This window comes from Pongo abelii, chromosome 16 (assembly GCF_028885655.2).
Source record: "Pongo abelii isolate AG06213 chromosome 16, NHGRI_mPonAbe1-v2.0_pri, whole genome shotgun sequence".
In the NCBI taxonomy this organism is placed as follows: domain Eukaryota; kingdom Metazoa; phylum Chordata; class Mammalia; order Primates; family Hominidae; genus Pongo; species Pongo abelii.
Window position 1 is genome coordinate 47,524,630 of NC_072001.2, and position 24,157 is coordinate 47,548,786.

At 39.6% G+C, this 24,157-nt stretch overlaps 1 protein-coding gene across 3 annotated transcripts in view; it reads right to left on the reverse strand.

Moving 5' to 3' along the window:
- Positions 1-24,157, reverse strand: part of SPG11 (SPG11 vesicle trafficking associated, spatacsin) — a 101,846-nt gene that overhangs the window by 43,634 nt on the left and 34,055 nt on the right. For all 3 annotated transcript variants that reach the window (XR_008514121.2, XM_024232354.3, XM_054532744.2), the window contains exons 9-19: positions 23,184-23,339; positions 22,616-22,791; positions 20,259-20,435; positions 16,644-16,715; positions 16,153-16,280; positions 15,692-15,867; positions 14,111-14,324; positions 9,240-9,443; positions 7,323-7,429; positions 4,721-4,866; positions 2,290-2,451 (exon numbers count right to left, since the gene is read on the reverse strand). Coding sequence is in view for 2 of the 3 variants with exons in the window: in XM_024232354.3 (XP_024088122.2) it covers positions 2,290-2,451; positions 4,721-4,866; positions 7,323-7,429; positions 9,240-9,443; positions 14,111-14,324; positions 15,692-15,867; positions 16,153-16,280; positions 16,644-16,715; positions 20,259-20,435; positions 22,616-22,791; positions 23,184-23,339 (1,718 nt within the window). In the remaining variant the exon portion in view is untranslated. The remainder of the gene's footprint in view (positions 1-2,289; positions 2,452-4,720; positions 4,867-7,322; positions 7,430-9,239; positions 9,444-14,110; positions 14,325-15,691; positions 15,868-16,152; positions 16,281-16,643; positions 16,716-20,258; positions 20,436-22,615; positions 22,792-23,183; positions 23,340-24,157) is intronic.

Sequence of the window (24,157 nt, forward strand, 5' to 3'; positions counted from 1 at the left end):
TTCAGAGGTAGTCTGCTCCCCTTTTCCAAGGCAATTTAAGGCTTATTCTGGACATAAATTCTTTGAATACAGCTAAAAATAAAGTAGAATTATGAGACATCTTTATATCTTAATTAAAACAGAACTGGCTATGTTCCTTTTAAAGACTCTCCTTATGTCAAACTACGTCTGCAAAGGCTATACTCTTTTGGTAGAGGAAGCATCAACTATAAAGTAAAATGGGCTTCAGAAATGCTTTTGGAATCAAAAAGCAAGAGGGCTAAAAGACTAGAAAACGTTACCAGGTAAAATGATAAGATGAGCAAAGAACAGGGTAGGGAAGGAAAGGAAAAGAGAAAGATAAAAAAACTAGATAAATGGTTGAAGGAATGTGATGAGCAACAACATGAACAACAAAGAAAAAATAGTGGACCAAGGTGAAGTCGATCAGAAAAGGTCTAGCAGCAGCAAGTAGTGGTTGTTTGGAATTTTTCTAGGCCAAATGTTTAGCAAAGTCTATAAACGGATCGTGGGAAAAATACAAGAGAAAAACAGAACAAAAAAAGTCAGGATTTGGATGGCCCAAAAAAGAGTAGCTTTGATGTAAAACTAAGGAAGATTTTGTTATCTATTAAAGAAGGAATACTTTTCCGAAAATAACCACTAAAAAAATTTAATCAGTCCACTTGAAAACAGAACAAAGAACAACATGAAACCCTTGTGTTTCAAGCTGATTCAAACTACTTTACGTAGTGAAACTATGTTTGTTTTGCCTGGGAAAAAACAAGACACAGGGGCATCTGTGACCTGTGCTTTCCCAGTAAAACTATGTTTTTACATAATCCACTTAATCATTTATACCAGTGCTACTCAAAGTGCTGGTCTAAAACAAGATAAGACACTATCAGTATAAATCCAGAATACTGCTTCCTTCTTCAAAGTCTTGCTACAAAAAAAAAACCCCTACTGAACTAAACAGTGTACTTAGGGACACAGCAGATATATATTTTGGTGCAAGATACTAATCTCACCACATTCCAGCAACAAGCAGTATACAAGTGCTGACCACACTTTTAAGTAGCACCAGTCGATACCCTAAGAAGTCTCTGCATTAGAGTAAGAGAGATTTTGTGCCTTTATAGAATTACTATTTTTTTGAGACGGAGTCTCGCTCTGTTGCCCAGGCTAGAGTGCAATGGTGCAATCTCAGCTTAGTGCAACTTCCTTCTCCCAGGTTCAAGCCATTCTCCTGCCTCAGCCTCCAGAGTAGCTGGGACTATAGGCACGTGTCACCGTGCCTGGCTAATTGTTATATTTTTAGTAGAGATGGGGTTTCACTATGTTGGCTAGGTCTCGAACTCCTGACCTCAGGTGACCTGCCCACCTTGGCCTCCCAAAGTGTTGGGATTACAGGCATGAGCCACCGCACCTGGCTCCTTTATAGAATTATAAACCTTATGTTGAGTTGAAGATACTATGAGAATATGTGTATTCAGGGAAAAAATGAAAAGCCTTTTGAAATGAGAAATGGGCAAAGGAAGGTGTTCTTAACCGAGGATCCCTGAATAGGCTTCAGGGAGTCTGTGAATCACTTTGAAATGTAAGCAAAATTATATGCATATGTGTAATTTTTCTGAGTAGAGGGTTTATATCTTTCTCACATTCTTAGAGGTTCTGAAAAAGATTAAAAAGCACTGATTTAAACAAACAGTCCTGATTCATTGAGAAGAGACAGTTAGAAGTCAAAAGTGGCAGAACAGAGAAGCTTTTGATGAAAACAGAAGACAGGTATGCTGGTCAACTGCTTGCTCTGACCCACCTCCACCCTTCCCACTCTGCTCAGTATTGCAGGAAACTACATTTCCCAAGCTCCTTTGCCCTTTGGCTACCAGATACATATAGCCACAAAGACACTGTGGGAGACTAAAGATGGGAAGAGGGAAGAAGCCAAGATATTCTCCCCCTTCATTTTCCTGGGGCATCTCCGCTAAGTTTCTACGTCCATACTCTATGTTCCCAGTTCCCATTAGGCAGCCTGGTTGTTAGTTTAACTCCCAGAGATGACTCCGGCTTCTGGGTTCTGGTAAGACCACTTTTTTGCATTGTTCTTGCAGCCTTAGGGGTGATGATGGCTTCCTATTTTGTTATTTTTGGGTTGTCTCACTATCACGTTTGGTTTCCCCATTCTGCTATCATGCTGTGTAAGTAATTCCCTACGTTAAATGTCCTCCAGTTGAAAGATCTAGAGTGATTTCTGTTTTCCTGGCTGAACTCTGACAGACCTAAATATTGGCCACCTAAATACTGTACCTGAGTAAGGTGGTAGAGTGTAATATCAGATGGCAGGACACTAGGAGGAGTGCACTGTGGGAAGAGAGCAGTTTTTAGCTTGGGGTAAGGAGTTAATGCCATCTTCAACAGCTGGGGATCCACCTTCTTCAAACAGTTTTCATTTTCTTCATTCTGAACAACCTAAGTAAAAAAACAGATAACAGGTTGGAGAGCAGCATTTTTCTCTTCTCAAAGTTTAAGTCTTTTTTTTCACAAGAACCTTGTGAAACAAGATTAGCTTGAGAAGAGTATGGGGTAGTGAATATAGCATTAGACAAGGAGTCATAAGTTAACAGTTCTTGTTCTGGTTCTAAGACAAACTAGCTATGTGACCTTAGCTAGATATTTAATATCAGGTCTTTGTTTCCTCATCTGCAAAATTAGGAAGTTCAGCTAGATCAGTGGTTTTCAAGCTGTATGTAAAGAAATTGTTTGAAAAACAGCTCTGCCAATATTTAATTCAATAATATATATTTTAAAATATTTACAAACTGCTAAACTAGATGACTTCTCACCCAATTCTAAAGTTATTCTATGACTCTAATTTCTGACAGGTGATTAAAAATAGAGGATTAAATAGTCGTGTAAGTTAAGGTATACTGCAACAATCAAAAAAGGTGGTATTAAGTTAAGCTAGCACCATTAAGAAACTTTTGAAGATTAGATATTAAACAACTTTTTTTTTTTTTTTTTTTTTTTTTTTGAGATGGAGTCTCGCTCTGTCGCCCAGGCTGGCGCAATGGCGCGATCCTGGCTCACTGCAAGCTCCGCCTCCCGGGTTCAAGCGATTCTCCTGCCTCAGCTTCCGGAGTAGCTGGGACTACAGGCACCTGCCACCACCCCCGGCTAATTTTTTTTTTTTGTATTTTTAGTAGAGATGGGGTTTCACCATGTTAGCCAGGATGGTCTCGATCTCCTGACCTCATGATCCGCCCGCCTTGGCCTCCCAAAGTGCTGGGATTACAGGCATGAGCCACCGCGCCCGGCCTTTAAACAACATTCTTAATTTCCCTCTAAACAGGCCACTCTACTTCTAAAAAGCAAAGATGGGCACATTTCCACTAGGTCCCTCAATACAGTTTATATGGGTAGCTGAAGATTATGGTTTCCTTCGACCTAAGAGGGCAAATAGTAGAGAATAATTACCAAGCCACAGATCTAAAGTATTCTTACTCCCAGAAGCAAGCAGATCCTAATTGTATTCTGAAAACAAATCTGGAGTACTGGAAAACAAACTAAAGGGAAAAAAGAATCTCTATATAACATATTCATTCCCCTCCCTGCCCCCGCCCAGCCTTTTTTTTTTTTTGAGACAGGATCTCACTTTGTCACCCAGGCTGGAGTGCAGTGGTATGATCTTGGCTCACTGCAGCTTCGACTTCCCAGGCTCAAGTAATCCTGTCTCAGCCACCCAAGTAGCTGGGACTACAGGAGCACGCCACCATGCCCAGCTAATTTTTTTTTTTTTTTTTTTTTGAGACGGAGTCTTGCTCTGTCACAGAGGCTGGAGTGCACTGGCGCAATCTCAGCTCACTGCAACCTCTGCCCCCTGGGTTCAAGCAATTCTTCTGCCTCTGCCTCCTGAGTAGCTGGGATTACAGGCGTACGCTACCATGCCTGGCTAATTTTTGTATTTTTAGTAGAGATGGGGTTTCAGCATGTTGGCCAGGCTGGTCTTGAACTCCTGACCTCAAGTGATCCACTCGCCTCGGCCTCCCAAAGTGCTGGGATTACAGGTGTGAGCCCCCGCACTCGGTCATGCCCAGCTAATGTAAAAATTTTTTTTTTATAGAGATGGAGGTTTCATCATGTTGCCCAGGCTGGTCTCAAACTCCTGTACTCAAGCGATACACCCACCCTGGCCTCTCAAAGGGCTGGAATTACAAACGTGAGCCACCGCGCCTGGCTTCATTCCCTTTAAACTGAAGATGACATAAATTTCTTTTCTTTTTTTTTTTTTTTTTGAGATGGAGTCCCGCTCTGTCGCCCAGGCTGGAGTGCAGTGGCGCAGTCTCAGCTCACTGCAACCTTCACCTCTCAGGTTCAAGTGATTCTCATGCCTCAGCCTCCCGAGTAGCTGGGATTACAGGCATGCGCCAAGACGCCCAGCAAAGTTTTTTCTATTTTTAGTAGAGACGGTGTTTCACCATGTTGGCTAGGTTGGTCTTGAACTCCTGACCTCAAGTGATCCGCCTGCCTCGGCCTCCCAAAGTGCTGGGATTACAGGAGTGAGCCATTGCACCGGGCCGAGATATAAAATTTTTAAATTCAGCCTTATCCTCTGCTCTTTAATCTAATGAAATACTTGAATATAGTTATATTTTAATATCAGCTGAGATCTAGACAATCCATAGATAATTCTGCTAAATTTAAAAATCAGTCCTATTTTGTCATAAAGTGCTATCCATACCTGACTGACACCCCCAGGAGAATACATTGTAGTAGCAAGGGCCAGGAGGGTATGTCCTTCCAATAGCATACTGCTTACACTGGCCTGATTGGTGGGAATCAAAATCTGAGCATTTGCAAGGCTAGCCTGGAAGATCAGTTTGGGATCTGGAAAATAAAAGACAGTGTTTTTCTCCTTAAGAGGGATAAATACTAAATTAAAAATTACATAAATGTGAGAAAAATAACATAAATTTTTAACTCTATCCACAGTCAAAAAAAAAAAAACAAAACGGACTTCCTAAGTTTAAAAGCAATGGGAAAACATCACAGAGGGAAAAAATGAAAGATTCGTCTACATAAAAATAAAAACTTCTGTTCAAAGAAAATTAAAAGGTAACAATGAACTGAGAGAAAAATTATAACAAATGACAACCTAAAGAGTTGCTGAGTTTGTCCTCAACAAAGAGCTCATCCAAATCAATGCCAAAAATACTGACTCTAACAGATAAATGGGCAAAAGAAATAACCAATTTATGAAGGAGGAAATATAAATGCCTGACACATAAAACTGTATAATTCACTAGCAACAAAGAAATGCAAATTAATTAGATGCCATATACTACCTATCCAATTAGCAATAATTTAAAAAACTCATCATCAAGCATTAGAGCTGGTGACAGTGAGTAGAGACTGGGACTTAAAATAAAACTGTACAACTCCCTTGGAAAGCAATCTGGTCCTACAGTAAGAATCTTAAACATGTGTAACCTTTGACCCAATGGTTTTATATCCCAAAACCTATCTGTGCTAAGAAAATAATCTGAAATAAGGACAAAGTTTTATATTGAAATATATTCAAGACGATTATTTATAACAGAAAAAAATGGAAAATGGCCTCATTATCAGAAAATGAGAACAGTAAATTAAATAAGGGTATATCCATACAATGAAATATTATGTAAACATTTAAAATGGTCACTGTCTTTTTTTTTTTTTGAGACGGAGTCTCACTCTCTCGCCCAGGCTGGAGTGGCGCTATCTCGGCTCACTGCAAGCTCCACCTCCCCAGTTTATGCCATTCTCCTGCCTTAGCCTCCCAAGTAGCCGGGACTACAGGCACCCGCCACCACACCTGGCTAATTTTTCTTTTGTATTTTTAGTAGAGACGGGGTTTCACCGTGTTAGCCAGGATGGTCTCGATCTCCTGACCTTGTGATCTGCCCGCCTTGGCCTCTCAAAGTGCTGGGATTACAGGCGTGAGCCACCGTGCCCGGCCTAAAATGGTCATTGTCTTTAAGAATGTGGGAAAATTCTGTTATAATATTAGACAAAAAAAAGCAGTATATAAAAACATAGATGTTTCTTGTTGTTCTACTAGCACTTACAATAGTCTGTCACAAGGTAGGAGCTCAATAAATATTTGTTGGGTGAATGAAATACAAGAGAGACTAGGTTTTTAAAAAGTACAGTGAAGATAACTGGAACAAAATACATTAAAATATTATCAGTGGTTACCTATGGGTGGTTATTTTCCTATGTACCTAGGCTATCTACCTATGGAGGTATTACTTTTTAATTAATTAATTAATTATTTTTTAAAAAAGAGACAGGGTCTTGCTTTATCAACTACGCTGGAGTGCAGTGACACAATCATGGCTCACTGCATCCTCTAACCCCTGGGCTCAAGTGATCCTCCCATCTCAGCCTCCCAAGTTGCTGGGACTACAGGAGCATGCCACCACAGCTAGTTTTTAAAAATCTTTTGTAGAGACAGGGTCTTGCTATGTTGCCCAGGCTTGTCTTGAACTCCTATCCTCAAGTGATCCTTCCACTTTGCCTCCCAAAGCACTGGGATTACAGGTGTGAGCCACCACACCTGGCCAGTATTACCTTCTTGATAGTTGTCTGTGGCTTCTATTTTTTTTTTTTTTTTAACAATGAACATATATTACTTCATAATCAGCATGCAAAACCAAAAAACAAAACCCACATTATGAAAAAATTCTGCATTTTGAGAGAAACTGGACATTACATGTAACTGAAAGACTACTGACATTCCTTGTCTGTGGTCATTCAGCTTGACCCCTTTCCCATATTTCTGGGATAACACCAGCTAAGTCGTCAGGGGTAACAAGGCTTTTCTGTCTGATTACAACCAGAGTAAGCCTCTACATCAGCAGCTCCACTGCAGAGGACACAACAATCTCACACATACTATGGATTTCTTTTAACTCCATTTGGAGTTCCTTACTAAAAATGCAAAACAGGGATCTGGAAGACAGACCACTTCTTCATGGAAAAAGGTTATCAGTCTACCAGAGAGCAGGAATTCAGCCTGTGACAAACTGGTGGGATAAGGGAAATTCTAGAGCACAATGCTAAGGGGAAGGGGACAAAACCACAGAAGCTCTTTGCTCCAGGTCTAGCTTTTCTTGGCTGGCTGATGGCTAACCTTTTTGGCCTTCCTTCTGCTTCTTACCTAAAGTGTGAGCCTAGATTACATTCAGATAGCTGACCACAGCCAAATAATTTATTTAAAAGAGTTCACAAGTTTAATACCATTCAACAGACCAGTGATTGATCCAAAGAAAGTTTCTGTGTTTAACACAGTATACCCATACCTGTTAAATCACTGGCAACTTGTCGACACTGAACTAAAAATTCAAACCAAGGGTGTGCTTCATGTAACTCTTTTTTTTCCAAAAAGGGACAATTTTCAGGACTAAGTCTGTATATAAAACAAACAAAAAACTTCTTTGATTAACATACAGGATAAGACAGTTACAACCATGTTTGCTCAGGCGATGATTAGCATTTGAAAAAAGAATCTTGGAATTAAAAAGTAAATATAACACAAAATACTCCCACTCTTGTGTTGTATTTTACATATTCTTCACGATCTGGAAACAATTTTAGAGACAGAGATTTTAGAGACATCATATGTTCACTACCATGATGAAATTTAACCAAATCGTAATCAGATTAATAGATACTTTGTACATTAAGAAACTTCATATTTTATTGGTTTTTACAACAAAAACTTTTTAGCATATTCAAACTTAATAAGAGGCTTTTAAAAAACTCTTACAAGCCAAGTGTGGTGGTGTGCACCTGTAGTTCCAGTTACTTGGGAGGCTGAGGTGGGGGAATTGCTTGAGCCCAGGAGTTCGAGGCTGCAATGAGCCATGATTGTGCCACTGCACTCCAGTCTGAGTGACAGAGTGAGACTGTCTCAAAATAAAAAATAAAAAGCTTACACAACTACAGAGAGGTTACAACTCAGGAATTATGGCTCAGAATACATACTTGAAAATACAGCTCTTAAATCTGTTCTCTTGCCAGTAGCTTTGGAGACAGCATTTCTAAGTAAGACTAATTATATGACATACCAAAAATACAACTTCTGTTGGAACTCCTAGTCTGTTTTTTTTGAGACCAGGTCTCACTGTATTGCCCAGGCTGGAGTGCAGTGGCGCAAACATGGCTCACTGCAGCCTGGACCTCCTAGGCTCAAGTAATCCTTCCACCTCAGCTTCCCAGGTACCTGGGACTACAGGTGTGTGCCACTATGCCTGGCTGATTTACTTCTTTGTAAAGAAGACCTACTACATTGCCCAGGCTGGTCTTGAACTTTTGGGCTAAAGTGATTCTCCTGCCTTGGCCTCCCAAAGTGCTGGGATTAGAGATGTGAGCCACCGTGCCCAGCCAATTCCTAGTCTTTACTACACAAAATAAGTAAAATAAAAATGTTGCCTATGAGTGCACAAATGTGGGCTCCAGAATAAAAATTAAGTAGAATTAATCAGCTCTTCCACTTACTAGCTGTGTGCCTTAAGTAACATACTTAGTCTCTCTCAAAGCCTCTTTCTTCATCTGTAAAATGGACATGGGAGTAACCAACCCACAGAGTTTTTGTGAAGATTAAATGAGATAATGCATATAAAGTACTTAGCTTAGTGCCAACATTGTAAACACTCACATATTAAAGACTACTTCTATTGTTATTGTTATTACTGACCCAATAGCAATTAACACTGGCCACAGACATGACTCTGCGGGTTAATCTTAGGTAGACATATACTGATGTATTGCTCTCTCTTCCTCTGTGTGTGTGTGTCTATAGAAATATAAATTTTAGAGCATATCTAATATACCTTGAAGTGAAATATACCTTGCTATGAAATCAAAGTTGTTCAGCATTCTCTTGGTAATCAAAGTATCAAAGAAAACTCCAAGTAAAACTTTAGAATCTTCCTCTCAAACCTTTTAAAGCATTTCTTTCATTGTATTCTAAAGTCATTTAAAAGGTTAACAGAGATACTACAGAATTAATATCACCAAAAAACACATAAGCATTTTGCTGAATGTAGTACTGAACTCAAAGAGGTACCAACTGTTGAGATGGAGAAAACTACCTCAAAAAGATCAGTATTCCTCGTGTGAATGATTACTGTTTTCCTAAAAGTCACATTCAGGAGTCATATGCAAAGAGAAAATGTGAAGACCTGCTCAAGGACAAATGCATTCTCAGTACTCACTTGTAACAGTCAAGGTAGACATAAAGAAGATGCTGCAGACTGTGCTCCAAACAATAGAGAATGAAATGAGAATGGAAATCCCAACCTTCTTTGGTCTTGTAGTTTTGAACAGGGAGGGTATCCTGTATTACACCTCCAATACGGCTCAGTCTTAGGAGGAAGCATTCAAAGTCTTCCAGTTCAGATGCCAGAAAAACCCCATTCCTATGGACAGATTTATAGGATGGCAAGTTAAAAAGTCGCTATGTTCAGAGTAGACCAAATCACGCCCATAGTTTAGGTCTCAATTACTTAAAAATAAGCATTTACAAATTAATGCTGCCAGTTCTTACTCTATATGTTCTCAGACACATATTTTGCTGATTTCTAATAAAATTTTCTGCACCACTGTAGTATTTAAAGTTAGTAATGACAGACTCAAGTTATCTTTATTATTTTAAAAACCTAAATCAAGCTATTTCCATTTTTTGGTTTTTGATGGGAACCATTACCCAGTATAGCAACAGTGGTTAACCCTTGAAGCTGGATGCTCTAAGCACTAAGAAATTCACCAAAATATCCAAACAAAATCATCATGCTACATCAGAATAATTTAAATAGACCAACTACTGAACAAGAATAGAAATCTGCATGTAAATATTACTTTTGACAAAGTTACTGTTACATCATATATACCAAAGGAGTAAAGAAAATATATACCTGTATATGGAGTTTATAGAAACATCATGGAACCACTAACCTAATTATAGAACATTATAAGCCCTTGGTATATTCCTCCCCCACTGCATGCCCTTTGCTACCTCCAGAGGTAGCCACTATCCTGACTTTTATGATAATCATTCCCATACTTTTTTTTTTTTTTTGGCAGGGTCTTACTCTGTCGCCTAGGCTGGAGTACAGTGGTGCCATCTCAGCTCACTGCAAGCTCCGCCTCCGGAGCTCAAGTGATCTTCCTACCTCAGCCATCTGAGTAGCTGGGACGACAGGCATGTGCCACCACACTGTTTTTAAATTTTTTGTAGGGACAAGGTCTATGTTGTCCAGGCTGATCTTGAACTCCTGGACTCAAGCAGTCCTCCTGCCTAGGCCTCCGAAAGTGTTGGGATTACAGGTGTGAGCCACTGTGTCTGGCCTTTTTACTTTTATTCATAGTTTTATTACACATATATGCAATCCCAAATAATTTAAGGTTTTGCCTATTTTGAACTTTGTATTATGTGGAACATTCTGGATATATTGTTCTCTACTTTATTTCTTCTACCCAACATTGTGTGATTTATCCATGTTGATACCTCTGGGTATAATTTGTTATTTTTCATTATTATATAGTATTCCATTGTATGAATATAAAATATTTATCCACTCTACCTTTGAGAAAATTTAGCCATACTTATGATAAAAACTATTGGCAAACTAAGCATAGATGCAAATTCCCTTAACTTAAAAGGTGTATCTAGAAAAATCCTTCTAGCCAACATCATATTTATTAGTGAAACACTGAGGTCCATTTTAGTTGTTCCTAAATTTCGGGTAAAATAAATTTGCATTTCCTTACCTATAAATGAGGAAGAGCATCTTTTCATATGTTTATTAGCCATTTGTGCTTCCTCTTTTGTGAGAAGCCTATGTGCTGGTATCCTTCTCCTCAGATCCAAGCTCTACTCTGTGTCACCCTACTCTGTTCCTGGAGGCTCACCTCTATGGGTTCTACTACAAGACCCCAGTGTCCTCAGACTTCTGTTTTAGTTCACTCAATGGGAGGGCTCCATCAGGAGATAAAAGGAAATACCCTGGCTCTCTCTGTGCTGGGTGACTACAGCTTGGCTGACACCCTACACTTAGGGTCACAACTCCTGCCAGGCAGCTCTCTTGGTCTCAGTGCCAGAACTTTGCCCCTTTAGGCCTTTTAGAGAGCATATATCCTACTACTCCCAAGGTTGTGAAAATATTCACTTATAGCGTTTTCCATATTTTATACTTTCACATTTGACATTTAGGTGTTAACATCTACCCAGAATTGATGTAATGTACAACATAAGGTAGGGAGGGGAATCTGATTAGATTTTTTTCACCATATAGCTATTCAGTTATTCTAGCCCCATTGTCAAAAAGATGGTTCTTTCTCCACTCTTGTGCAGGACCACCTCTGTCATATGTAAAATGATCATACAGGTATAGGTCTGTTTCTAGGCTCACACTTCTGTTCTCTACCCTGGCACCAATACTCTGTCTTAACTGCTACAGCTTTAGAATAAGTTTTGATATCTGGTAGGGCAAGTTCTTTTTCAGGGCTCTTCTTAACCCTCTAATTTCTTTTTGTTGTTGTTTTTTTTGAGATGGACTCTCACTCTGTCTCCCAGGCTGGAGAGTTCAGTGGCTTGATCTTGGCTCACTGCAACCTCCACGTCCTGAGTTCAAGCGATCCTCCTGCCTCAGCCTTCTGAGTAGCTGGGATTACAAGCAAGTGCCACCACGCCCAGCTAATTTATGTATTTTTAGTAGAGACGATGTTTCATCATGTTGGCCACGCTGGTCTCAAACTCCTGACCTCAAGTGATCTGCCTACCTCAGCCTCCCAAAGTGTTGGGATTACAGGTGTGTGAGCCACCGTGCCCAGCAGACCCTCTAATTTCTATATAAATATTTACGATCGGCATGTCATAATCCACAAAACAAAAAACAAACAAAAAAAAAACTGCTGGGATTTTTACTGAGATTACACTATATTTAAAGATCAACTTGGTAAGACTTGATAGCAGGCTTGTCTTGCTCCAAATCTAAAGAGAATGCTTACAATGTTTCACTAGTAAGTATGATGTTGGCTAAAAGGATTTTTCTAGATACCCCTTTTAAGTTAAGGGAGTTTAGGCCAGGCGCAGTGGCTCACGCCTGTAACCCCAGCGCTTTGGGAGGCCAAGGCAGGCGGATCACGAGGTCAGGAGATTGAGACCAATCTGGCTAACATGGTGAAACCTCGTCTCTACTAAAAATACAAAAAAAAAAAAAAAAAAAAAAAAAATTAGCCAGGCGTGGTGGCAGGCGCCTGTAGTCCCAGCTACTGGGGAGGCTGAGGCAGGAGAATGAGGACACCTGGGAGGCGGAGCTTGCAGTGAGCAGAGATAGTGCCACTGCACTCCATCCTCGGCGACAGAGTGAGACTCCATCTCAAAAACAAAACCAAAAAAAAAATTTAAAAAAAAAAAAAAAAGGCCAGGGGCAGTGGCTCACGCCTGTAATCCCAACACTTTGGGAGGCCGAGGCGGGTAGATCACGAGGTCAGGAGATCAAGACCATCCTGGCTAACATGGTGAAACCCCATCTCTACTAAAAATACAAAAAGAAATTAGCTGGGCGTGGTGGTGGGTGCCTGTAGTCCCAGCTACTCTGGAGGCTGAGGCAGGAGAATGCTGTGAACCCAGGAGGCGGAGCTTGTAGTGAGCCAAGATCACGCCCCTGCACTCCATCCTGGGTGACAGCGAGACTCCGTCTCAAAAAAAAAAAAAAAAAAATTAAGGGAGTCTGCATCTATGCTTAGTTTGCCAAGTTTTGATCGTAAATAGGCTGAATTTTATCAAATGCTTTTCTGTATCTAACAGGGTGGTATGATTTTTCCCCTTTAATCTGGTGGTAAAGAGTTCATTAATTTACTAATTTCATAATTCCAAAACCATATATACATTAGTTTAAAAACCAAATGCTAAGCAAAATATTAGGTAAGCATACAAGTTCTATAATATTTACTAGTAGTAAACAAGAGCATTTAGTGCAATGGAGAGAAGAATGAATAGAAAATCAGGGGCTAAGGGATTTAAATCTATAACTAACTGGCTTGGGCAAAGCACTTAACGTCCCTGGATCTGACTCTCCACATCTTTAAGCTGGGGAGGAAAATACAGCTGTAAGTATACCCCAAAATAAGTATAAATAGAAAATAATACATAAAAATATGTTTAAGAAACTTAACATACATGTTATTAGCTTTCCTTACACTATTTCAACAGGTTAGAAAGAGAGCTTAAATGGAGCCATATGAAATGGTTGATATTCAGTCATTTTTGACCCACACAAATGGCAAGTTCATATGGTTCAATTTAACAGGTTTTTCTAAATGAATTAAAGTTTAAAATCTTCACATCACTTCAAGAGCTACTTCCCCTCATTATTTCTTAATTCAGCAGTTCTCTTAGTTCAAGAACATGCACAGCACACATGTAGTGATATGAAGCACAGGAGACAGGATACTAAGATATCCCCATCTCAGCTCTTGTCACTTGCTCCTTATAGCCCTACTGAAAACTTAACATTTCTATACCAAAGTGCATAAAATGTTTTGGGAGGAACCTACATCTAGAACTTGAGAGCTTATTTACTACCCACATGATATTAAATGCATGATTTTTTTTTTTTTTTTTTTTTTTTTTTTAGACAGAGTCTCACTCTGCTGCCCAGGCTGGAGTGCAATGATGCAATCTCGGCTCACTGCAACCTCTGCATCCTGGGTTCAAGCAATTCTCCTGCCTCTGCCTCCCCAGTAGTTGGGATTACCTGGCACTATGCCTGGCTAATTTTTGTATTTTTGTAGAGACAGGGTTTCACCAAGTTGGCCAGACTTGTCTTGAACTCTTGACCTCAGGTGATCTGCCCGCCTCGGCCTCCCAAAGTGCTGAGATTACAGGCATGAGCCACCGCGCTTGGCCAAATGAGTATGATTTTAAAACCTCACTGTAAGATGATGTCCTTTAAATTTTATAGTAATATGAAACAACACTGCATTGGATTTATGGCATTTCAAAGGAAAAGCTATACCATTATTTTTTCTTGCTCTTCCCTTGTATTCTTCCCATTGGGTATTAGTTCAACAGTTATAATACCTGGCCAGCTTATCTAAAATTTCATTCCTCATGTAGTTGTTACAGGAAGTATTCTGGTTAATAACATCAACAGTCAGAAGGGGCCATTTGTTCTGCTGAAGTGAAGCATAACTATGCTGGGTTTGAAATTCTCCAATCCATAAGATAATGTTTAACCAATCATGGCGAGCTGTGAGGTATCTCCAGAGGGCTTCAGGGGAATATGATTTGTATTCTACATGGAAAAAAACACATTTTAAAATGTAATTAATTATGTCTATTGACACGTAACTCAACACTAAATTACTGAGTAAATATAACAATCTGGACATAGATATTTATACAATATATTAATTATTCAGGTCCTCTGTGTTACTATTTTCCTTTTTTTGAGACAGGATCTCGCTGTGTTGTCCAGGCTGGAGTGCAGTGGTGCACTCGTGGCAGCCTTGACCTCCTGGGCTCAAGTGGTACTCCTACTTCAGCTGCCCAAGTAGCAGGTACTGCAGGGATGTGCCATCATGACCAGGTAAATTTTTTTTTTTTTTTTTTGAGACAGTCTCGCCGTGTAGCCCAGGCTGGAGTGCAGTGGCGCAATCTTGGCTCACTGCAACTTCCGCCTCCCAGGTTCAAGCAATTCTCCTGCCTCAGCCTCCCAAGTAGCTGGAATTACAGGCATGCACAACCACACCCAGCTAATTGTTGTATTTTTAGTAGAGGTGGGGTTTCACAATGTTGGCCAAGCTGGTCTTGAACTCCTAACCTCAGGTGATTCGCCTGCCTCAGCCTCCCAAAGTGCTGGGATTATAGGCGTGAGCCACCACGCCCGTCCGCCCAGGTAATGTAAAAAATATATATTCTGTAGATATGGGGGTCTCACTATGTTGCTAGGCTGGTCTTGAACTCCTGGCCTCAAGCAATCTTCTCATCTCGGTTTCCCAAAGTGCTGGGATTACAGGTGTGAGCCACCATGCCTGGCCACATTGTTCATTTTATAATCAATACTACAGCCAAAGAGCTAGATGTAGCTTCTAATTACTATGGTGGTTAAAATGAAACTTACATATTAGCTGTACATTTCAGTTACCTGTTCAACCCTTTTTTTCCCTTCTCTTTCCCTTAATGTAAATAAAAACTTTGTTTCAGATGGGGAAGGATGAAAAGAAAAAAATAAATTAAAAATAATAAACAAATAAAAACTTCAGCCATAATAGTAAGCCAGAATTTTACTCTCTGAATTGCTACTGTTTACCATTGTTAGTTATGCCCCAGATCCCCTATATCAGATGGTATAGATCCCCAATTTACACAAGAAACTCAAGACTATTTGCAAAAACAGATTGTCACTTTGAAGCTGGAATGAAAACTCAACCTTGAAATCTCAATTAACTATTTTTTTTTCTTTTATTAGCACATTATAAATCCCTCCCAGAAACTCTGGGATAAGAAAGAGATCTTAATGCAACGATTTGCATTTTAAAGAACCTGAATATCATTTCCCAAAAGGAATTCTAAAATTGAGACACATCAAAATATTCAAATATCAATACCCAATTTAATTCTCATTCAGTATGTTCATATTTCAGGCTCTCTCACACTTGCCTTCTGGACTTATCCTGGGGAGAAGGATGGATTCTTGTGTTAGTTGATCCCACCACAGAGCCCAATTTAACACAATTCTATGGTCCTGTTTGTTAAATTCATCTTTACAATCATATTTCAGGAATGAGTCCAAAACAGACTTGTGCTTGAAAAAATCTTGTTCCTTTATCCAATACCTAAAAACAGTGATATAAATTTTTTTTTTTTAAATTTTGGAGAAAAAGGCATCATTCCTTTTCATCTGCTCAAGAATATCTACTCTTTTGGGGAACACATAATTCTGATTATGCAAATATTAAAATGACAGAAAACTCTCGAGTCCCTTCTGTCTGATACAAGTTTTATCTCCATGGAAAATGCAGGCTCAGTTCCACATAAGAAACTTGTGTTCACTAACAATTATAAATGAAATACTATCTAACGATATTCTAATATTATCAAAAGGGGACTAATGAGACTACCTGGGAAATGACTGGATTTGCATATTTTCTTGGAAATGTCCCAAATAAAGCTTCTCAACTTGATGCACGAAGTCTATAGTTCTTTTCTCTTTTTCAGAAAAATAATTTTTTTCTTTTAAAATTTCAACCTTGAATAAAAAGTAATTAAAGCAGTGACTTTACAAAAAATCAAGCACATTTGCAAAATATGTCATGAGATTATCAAAGAAGGTAGTGCTGGGAATTAAAGATTATAAAAAAAGTCATGAGATAATATGCCATTCAAGAATTATATTTTGAACATTAACACAAATTTTCTTTTGCCACAAATGTAAAATAGTCACTGAAGAAAGATGAAGGGGAAAAAAAGATGAAGGGGTTGTCACACTTTTACTTATTAGATATTAGTTGAACGTTAAAATTACTTAAAGTTTTTCTTCCAAGGTTTTCTTCCAAGTTTTTCACCCAGGCTTTCTAGAAAATGTATACTACGTAGTCTCACCTTTACCTACCAAAAAGTCACGTATATTTTTATTAGTTGTATAGAAGCATATCTTGAGCAATTGGCCTTTTACATCAAACCCCTAAAATAAACATAGAAAACCAAAAAAAGTTACATTTTGTAATGGAACTATTTTGAACATAAATATGTGTTAGATACAGAAATACCCTATTATAAACATCTATCTTGTTAGAATTCCATAGCTTTCTGCTCTTTCAAACATTCATTTCCCTACTTTATTTTTTATTTTTTCTTTTTGAGACAGTCTAGCTGTGTTGCCTAGGCTGGAGTACAGTGGTGTGATCACAGCTCACTGCAGCCTTGACCCCCAGGCTCAAAGCGATCCTACCAACTCAGCCTCCCAAGTAGCTGGGGCTACAGGTGTGCATCACCATGCCTGGCTAATTTTTGTATTTTTTGTAGAGATGGGATTTCTTCATGTTGCCCAGGCTGGTCTTGAACTCCTAGGCTCAAGTGATCCTCCTGCCTCAGCCTCCCAAGGTGCTAGGATTACAGGCGTGAGCCACGCTGCCTGGCCCTCCTACATTCATTGTATGTATTTACTGCCTATCCCTAAAGTCCTTAAGCATTTTGTCAGAGCAAAGGTAGCACACAGAACACTTTAAGGCAATGCTAGGCTACCACAGGACCAAAACGACAGCAATCTGGTATGCTGACTCAAGTGGAAACAATGATCAATGCAAACAACATCCCTTTTACATAGTTCCACTCCTCTGCACCTCCTGAAAGTTACCATGGGCAAGACCCCAACCATGCAGATTAGGGCTAGATCTCAGCTTAGTCTAGGAGCCCTACTTCTAGGGCTTCCCCTTCTCATATGAAGAAAAACCATAGAGCATAAAGCCCAGCAAAGGCATAATTTACTAGAAAGTTCAAGTGGAGATGTAAGGGGTCACATGAACAATACAGAATGTCCTCCAACAAATAATGAGCTCCTATGCATGCTTCGACAAGTGTGAAGTCTTCTATGAGAAACACTATCTCCTCCTAATCAAAGTGCCAGGTCTAACAGTATTTTTCTTTTTCTTGAGACAGGGTCTCGCTCTGTCACCCAGGCTGGATGGAATGCAGTGGTGCGATCTCAGGTCACTGCAACCTCTGCCTCCTGGGTTCAAATGATTCTTGTGCCTCAGCCTCTCCAATAGCTGAGATTACAGGCATGCATCACCCACCTGGCTAATTTTTGGCCTTTTTAGCAGAGACACCATTTACCACGTTGGCCAGACTGGTCTCAAACTCCTGCTTCAAAAGTGATCTGCCCATCTTGGCCTCCAAAATTGCTGGGATTACAGGTGTGAGCCACTGCACTCAGCTCAGAGAGTACTTTTAAATGCCATTTAAAAATCTCTTCAAGAGATATGGAAATAACCTAAGTGTCTATCAACAGATGAATGGATAAAGCAAATGTGGTGTATATATACAAATGAATATTATTTGGCCTTAAAAAAAAAAAGAAGGAAAGGCCAAGTGTGTTGGCTCATGCCTATAATCTCTGCACTTTGGGAGACCAAGGCAGGAGGACTGCTTGAGCCCAAGAGTTCGAGACCAGCCTGGGCAACATAGTGAGACCCTGTCTCTACAAAAAAGAAAAAAAAAAAAAAAAGAGAGAGAGAGAGAGAGAGGAAAACCTGCAATTTTAAACAACATGGCTGAACCTGGAGGACATTATGCTAAATGAAATAAGCCAGAAACAGAAAGACAAATTCTTCATGCTCTCACTTATATATGGAATCTAAGAAAAAGCTGAACTCACAGTAATAGAGAGTGGAATGATATTACCAAGGACTGTGGGGTAGGAGAAAGGAGTAGAAATTGGTCAAAACGTACAAACTTTCAGATATAAGACAAATAAGTTCTGGAGACCTATGTATAGCATAGTAACTAAAGTTAATAATAATACCTTGTATACTTGAAATTTGCTGAGAGTAGATTTCAAGTGTTCTCACCATATATACACATATAACTATGTGAGGTGATATATTAATTAGCTTACTTGTGGTAATCTTTTCACAATGTACATACATATCAAAACATCATATTGTATACCTTAAATATATGTAATTTTTGTCACTCATACCTAAATAAAATTAGGGGGAAAATATCTTCAAGAAAGTTCTCAGGCCAGGCACGGTGGCTCACGCCTATAATCCCAGCACTTTGGGAGGTCGAGGCAGGTGGCTCACCTGAGGTCGAAAGTTCGAGACCAGCCTGACCAACATGGAGAAACCCCGTCTCTACTAAAAATACACAAAATTAGCCAGGCATGGTGGCACATGCTGTAATCCCAGCTACTCGGGAAGCTGACGTAGGCGAAACGTTTGAACCTGGGAGGTGGAAGTTTTGTGAGCCAAGATCGCACCATTGCACTGCAGCCCAGGCAACAAGAGTGAAACTCTGTCTCAAAAAAAAAAAAAAAAAAAAGTTCCCAGTACCAAAACATTTCTCAGTGTTATTTCTCTTTTAGATTTAGAGACAGGGTCTTGCTCTGTTACCAGCTATTTATAGGTGCAATCATAGTTCACTGCAGCTTAGAACTCCTGGAGATCCTCCTGCCTCAGCCTTCTGAGTAGCTAGGACTACAGGTGTGCTATGGTTTGGATCTGTGCCCCTGCCCAAATCTCATGTTGAATTGTAACCCCCAATGTTGGAGGAAGGGCCTGGTGGGAGGTGACTGGATCATGGGGGCGGATTTCCCCCTTGCTGTTTTTGTGATAGGAAGTAAGTTCTCACGTTATCTGGTTGTTTAAAAGTGTGTAGCACCTCCCCACTGCTCTCTCTTCCTCTTTCTCCTGCCATGTAAGACATGCCTGCTTCCCCTTCATCTTCTGCCATGACTGTAAGTTTCCTGAGGCCTCCCCAGCCATGCTTCTTGTATAGCCTGTGGAACTGTGGGCCAATTAAACCTCTTTTCTTTCTAAATTACCCAGTCTCAGGTAGTTCATTATTATTTATTTAGTTAGTTTTTGAGATGGAGTCTTGCTCTGTTGCCCAGGCTGGAATGCAGTGGCACCATCTTGGCTCACAGCAACCTCCGCCTGCTGGGTTCAAGCAATTTTCCCTGCCTCAGCCTCCCCAGTAGATGGGATTACAGGCGCCTGCCACCACACCCAGCTAATTTTTGTAGTTTTAGTAGAGACGGGGTTTCACCATGTTGGTCAGGCTGGTCTCAAACTCCTGACCTCAGGTGATCCACCCATCTCAGCCTCCCAAAGTGCTGGGATTACAGGCGTGAGCCACCACGCCCGGCTCAGGTAGTTCTTTATAGCAATATGAGAACGGACTAATACAAGGTACAAGGTGCAAGCCACCATGTCCTTTTTATTTTTTTATTTTTTGTAGAGACAGGGTCTTGCTAAATTGCCCATGCTGGTATTGAATTCCTGGCCTCAAGCGATCTTCCTGCCTCAACCTCCCAAAGCACTGGGATTACAGACATGAGCCACCACACCAAGCCATTCTCAGTGTTATTAACGTCATTTCTTAGTGTCATTATTTGCTACATAAATTTCTTAGTTTATGAAATAATTATGAATACAAACCAATTTTATAATAATTAGAAATTATATTAAATACATTTTAAGATTTTATGGATTACACCACTCACCATATTCTTCAAAAGTTCAGAGGCTTCCTTTATATTGTTCTTTTTCAAATTGTCAAAGACCAAATTTAGGCCTATGCCAATCAGCTCCTCAAGTTTTTGAGCAGAATGACTATCAATCCTGAAGAAAGTCTGTGCCTCTGGTATTTTGTTGTTTAAAATGGCACTGGCAATAACTTCCTAGGAAAAGAAAAATGTTTGCCTTTTAAGTTCTTTTTCATTTCCTTATTATGATTATCAACATGGGATTTATACATTTATTTAACATCTAACAAAGGAAGTTTTATTTAAAATCTATTACTAGATTTGGAGTTAGGTTCAAGGGATATAAAATGGAGTAAAACTAAGACCCTACACTCCAGGAGCTAGTGGAAGACACACTGATTATAGTACTGTATGATAAGGGCTGTGATAAAAGTAACCCAGGGTGCTAGAGAGGAAGGTCTAGAAGAGAAACACCTAAATAAGAAGGATGACCACCCCCGCCCCCGTTTCCCCCAGCACAGGCTTGCTAGTAGAAGTAACTAGTAACTGATGGGCAAAAAATTTAAAGACCAGTAAGTGTTCCATAGATATACTGAGATAAGAGGATAGGTGTTCCAAAAAGAGGGAATATCATATGCAGAGGGACAAAGAAAAGAAACTGCATCAAGCCTTCAGGGAACTACAAATTACTCAATGTAACTGGAGAGAGTAGCAGATGAAACTTGAAAGCAAAGCAGAGGATCCATCATGACGAGCCTTGCGTTTGAGGTAGATTTTATCCTGAAACTACGTGGAGCCACTGAAAGACCGTAAAAGCAAGATGTGATGTAATCAGATACATATTTACAGAAAAATACCCAGGCAGCAATATAGAGAGTGGACTGAAAGTGATTCAAGCTCAAGATATTGAGGCATTAGAAGGCTACTACCAATAATCCATGTGAAAAGAAATACTTAAACTGAAGATCTAAACCCTAGAGAGAACAGAAAGGAGGCATTCTTAACCTAGGGCTTTAAAGAGACCTGTAAACCCCATTAAGCCATGTATAAAATTTTGTCTATGTGTACACATTCACATGCCTGTTTTTGAAGACAGGGTCTACAATTTTTATCAAAGTAAACTATAACCGCTTCCCCTGGCAAAAGTTGAAAATCAGTGATTTTGAGTAAAAAGAGGACCATAGACAGAGCCTTGCAGAACATTAAAGGAGGGAAACAGGAAGAGAAACCTGTGAAGGAGACAGGAAAAAGGAGACAAAAAAGCAGAAGGAAAAGTAAGTAATTTCTTGCTTTTTTTTTTTTTTTTTTTTGAGACGGAGTCTCGCACTGTCATCTGGGCTGGAGTGCAGTGGTGCGATCTCAGCTCACTGCAACCTCTACCTCCCGGATTCAAGCAATTCTCCTGCCTCAGCCTCCCAAGTAGCTGGGATTACAGGCGCCCGCCACCACACCTGGCTAATTTTTTGTATTTTTAGTAGAGACAGTGTTTCACCATTTGGTCAGACTTGTCTCGAACTCCTGACCTTGTGATCTGCCTGCCTCGGCCTCCCAAAGTGCTGGGATTACAGGCGTGAGCCACTGTGCCCAGATAATTTCTTACTTTTTAAGGTTACAGAATGAATAAGAGATACAGAAAATGCAGTCACACCAGGTACTTTAATCCCTCCACCCCAAGAACAGCAATCTTAACAACCTAGCAGCATCTCCATCTTATCACTTTAATTCCCTAATGATTATGATCATCTGTGTTAAGCTGTTTTAGCTTTTGTTTTTCCAATACCAATGCCCTCCAGTGGATGAAGGAATTCTTCCAGTCCCTAAGTCATACAGATGGTTATAAATTTTAGTTGTATTATTACAACTTTTACTGTGGGGGGAAAAAAGGCAAACAGATGGAAACAAATTTAACTGGCAAAATGTCTTAAAAAGAATTTCAGATAGGACTAAAATTAAGTATACTTCTAAGTAATAATGTCATAAAATAAAAATTTCCAAAGATCTAATCATCAGCTGCAATTCAATTTATCCAGAGGTCAGGCAGAATGCATGAGACCAAAGCACCAGGCTTGAGCCAATGAGGGAGTATTGCTAAAGAGTGCCACTTCACATGGGTTTAGAGTTGGGTGTTTGTTACCAAACCCAAGTGGGAAGATCTAGCATTAAGAGGGAGCCTACCCATATAGTGAATTAAATAAATGGAGCTTGTAGACATAAATTTGAAGTCATAATCAAAAATCCCAAAACCGATAAAACCTAAAACCTTTGCCAAACATTCTGAATCACAAGTATACAGAGTCTGAATTCTGTTTTTTCTATTGTTTTCTCAGATCTTCTGAATCTGGCAAATAAAAGAAGTGATAATTATTCGTACTTACCTCAAAGCTGAGTTTCTTCCATATACTGCTCTCCTTTACTTTGGGGACATTTTCATGTATATCATATTCATCTATAGCATCTGTTAGCTTCCAAGGAAACTTTATCATGAAGGTTCGAAGTTCATTAATGTAGCTAGTCAAAATGTTCACTCCTTTTTGCAGATGTTCATCTAGTTCTATGGAAAATATCAATGTGCCAATTTGTGTGTGTGTGTGTGTATAAATATAAACCATGAGCTGTTACAAAGAATTCTAAAGAAAGTCAAAATTCAAACTTGGTATTTTTAAATTTCAAACAATATGTTTGAGGATTTTCCTGTTTACAAGTAAGTAGCTCTGTATTTTAATATAACCCTTTCCTTTTCTTGTCATTCACAATTAGTCCTGGGTCTTTCTACCAACTTTCTCAGTATCAAAACCCATTTCACTTACTCAGTTACACACTGACCTTACCCAAATGTAGTAAATGGTGTGCCACTGGTTTATGCTGTGTCACCCAATAGCAGCACTTGTATCTGTTCTGACACAGGAACAGTAGAATTGCCCCCTTCCTAGCTGCTATTCTTACCTTCAGTGTGAATAAAAAGCTCCTTTATTTGGTTGTTAAGGAAAGACAGTGTAAGATTAAGCAATTGTTCTGAAAAGTGTTTGCTTTGGGGTTCAGAATAACTTTCTCTAATTGCTGAGCAAAGTAAATCCAATGCTGGTATCAGCTCTTCCACATCTGAGAAAGAACCAAAGAAATTAACATAAAGAACACCAGGATTCTCACAATAAAATTAACACATCAAAAATACCATGTTACAATATTTTTAAACATAAAACAAGGACCAACGTCTTATTTTCAAAAAGCTCACAAAACTTTTCTGCAGGCTTATTACCTGCAAACTTTAATGATTCTAATTATTTATAGTTATCATTTACTGATATCACTGCTAATTACCCTTTTGCTGACAACCTACATCTTAAGTACTGTACTTGTTGTTTTATAAATGCTATCTCATTTATTCAACAACTTAAGAGGTAGGTGTGTATTATATTCTCTTTCCACAGATTAAAAAAACTGAGGTTCAGAGAGGATACGTAACTTGCCCGAGCTAATTTAGAAAGTAAGTGGCAGGGCCAGGCACAGTGGCTCACGCCTGTAATCCCAACACTTCGGGAGGCCAAGGCAAGCAGATCACTTGAGGTCAGGAGTTCGAGACCAGCCTGGTCAACATGGTGAAACCCCGCCTCTACAAAAAATACAAAAATTAGCCAGGCATGCTGGCGGGTGCCTGTAATCCCAGCTACTCAGGAGGCTGAGGCAGGAGAATTGCTTGAACCCAGGAGGCAGAGGTTGCAGTGAGCCAAGATTGCGCCACCATACTCCAGCAGCCTGGGCAACAGAGTGAAAAAAGAAAAAGAAAGTAAGTGGCAGGGCCAAAATTTGAATTTAAGCCTGTCTGATTGCAAAGCTATTCTGTGCTAAACATTCAAGTGAAAGCAAGAAGTGTGGGCCCCTGGATGTTGTATCTGCAGCTGAAGGCTCTAATTAAGTGA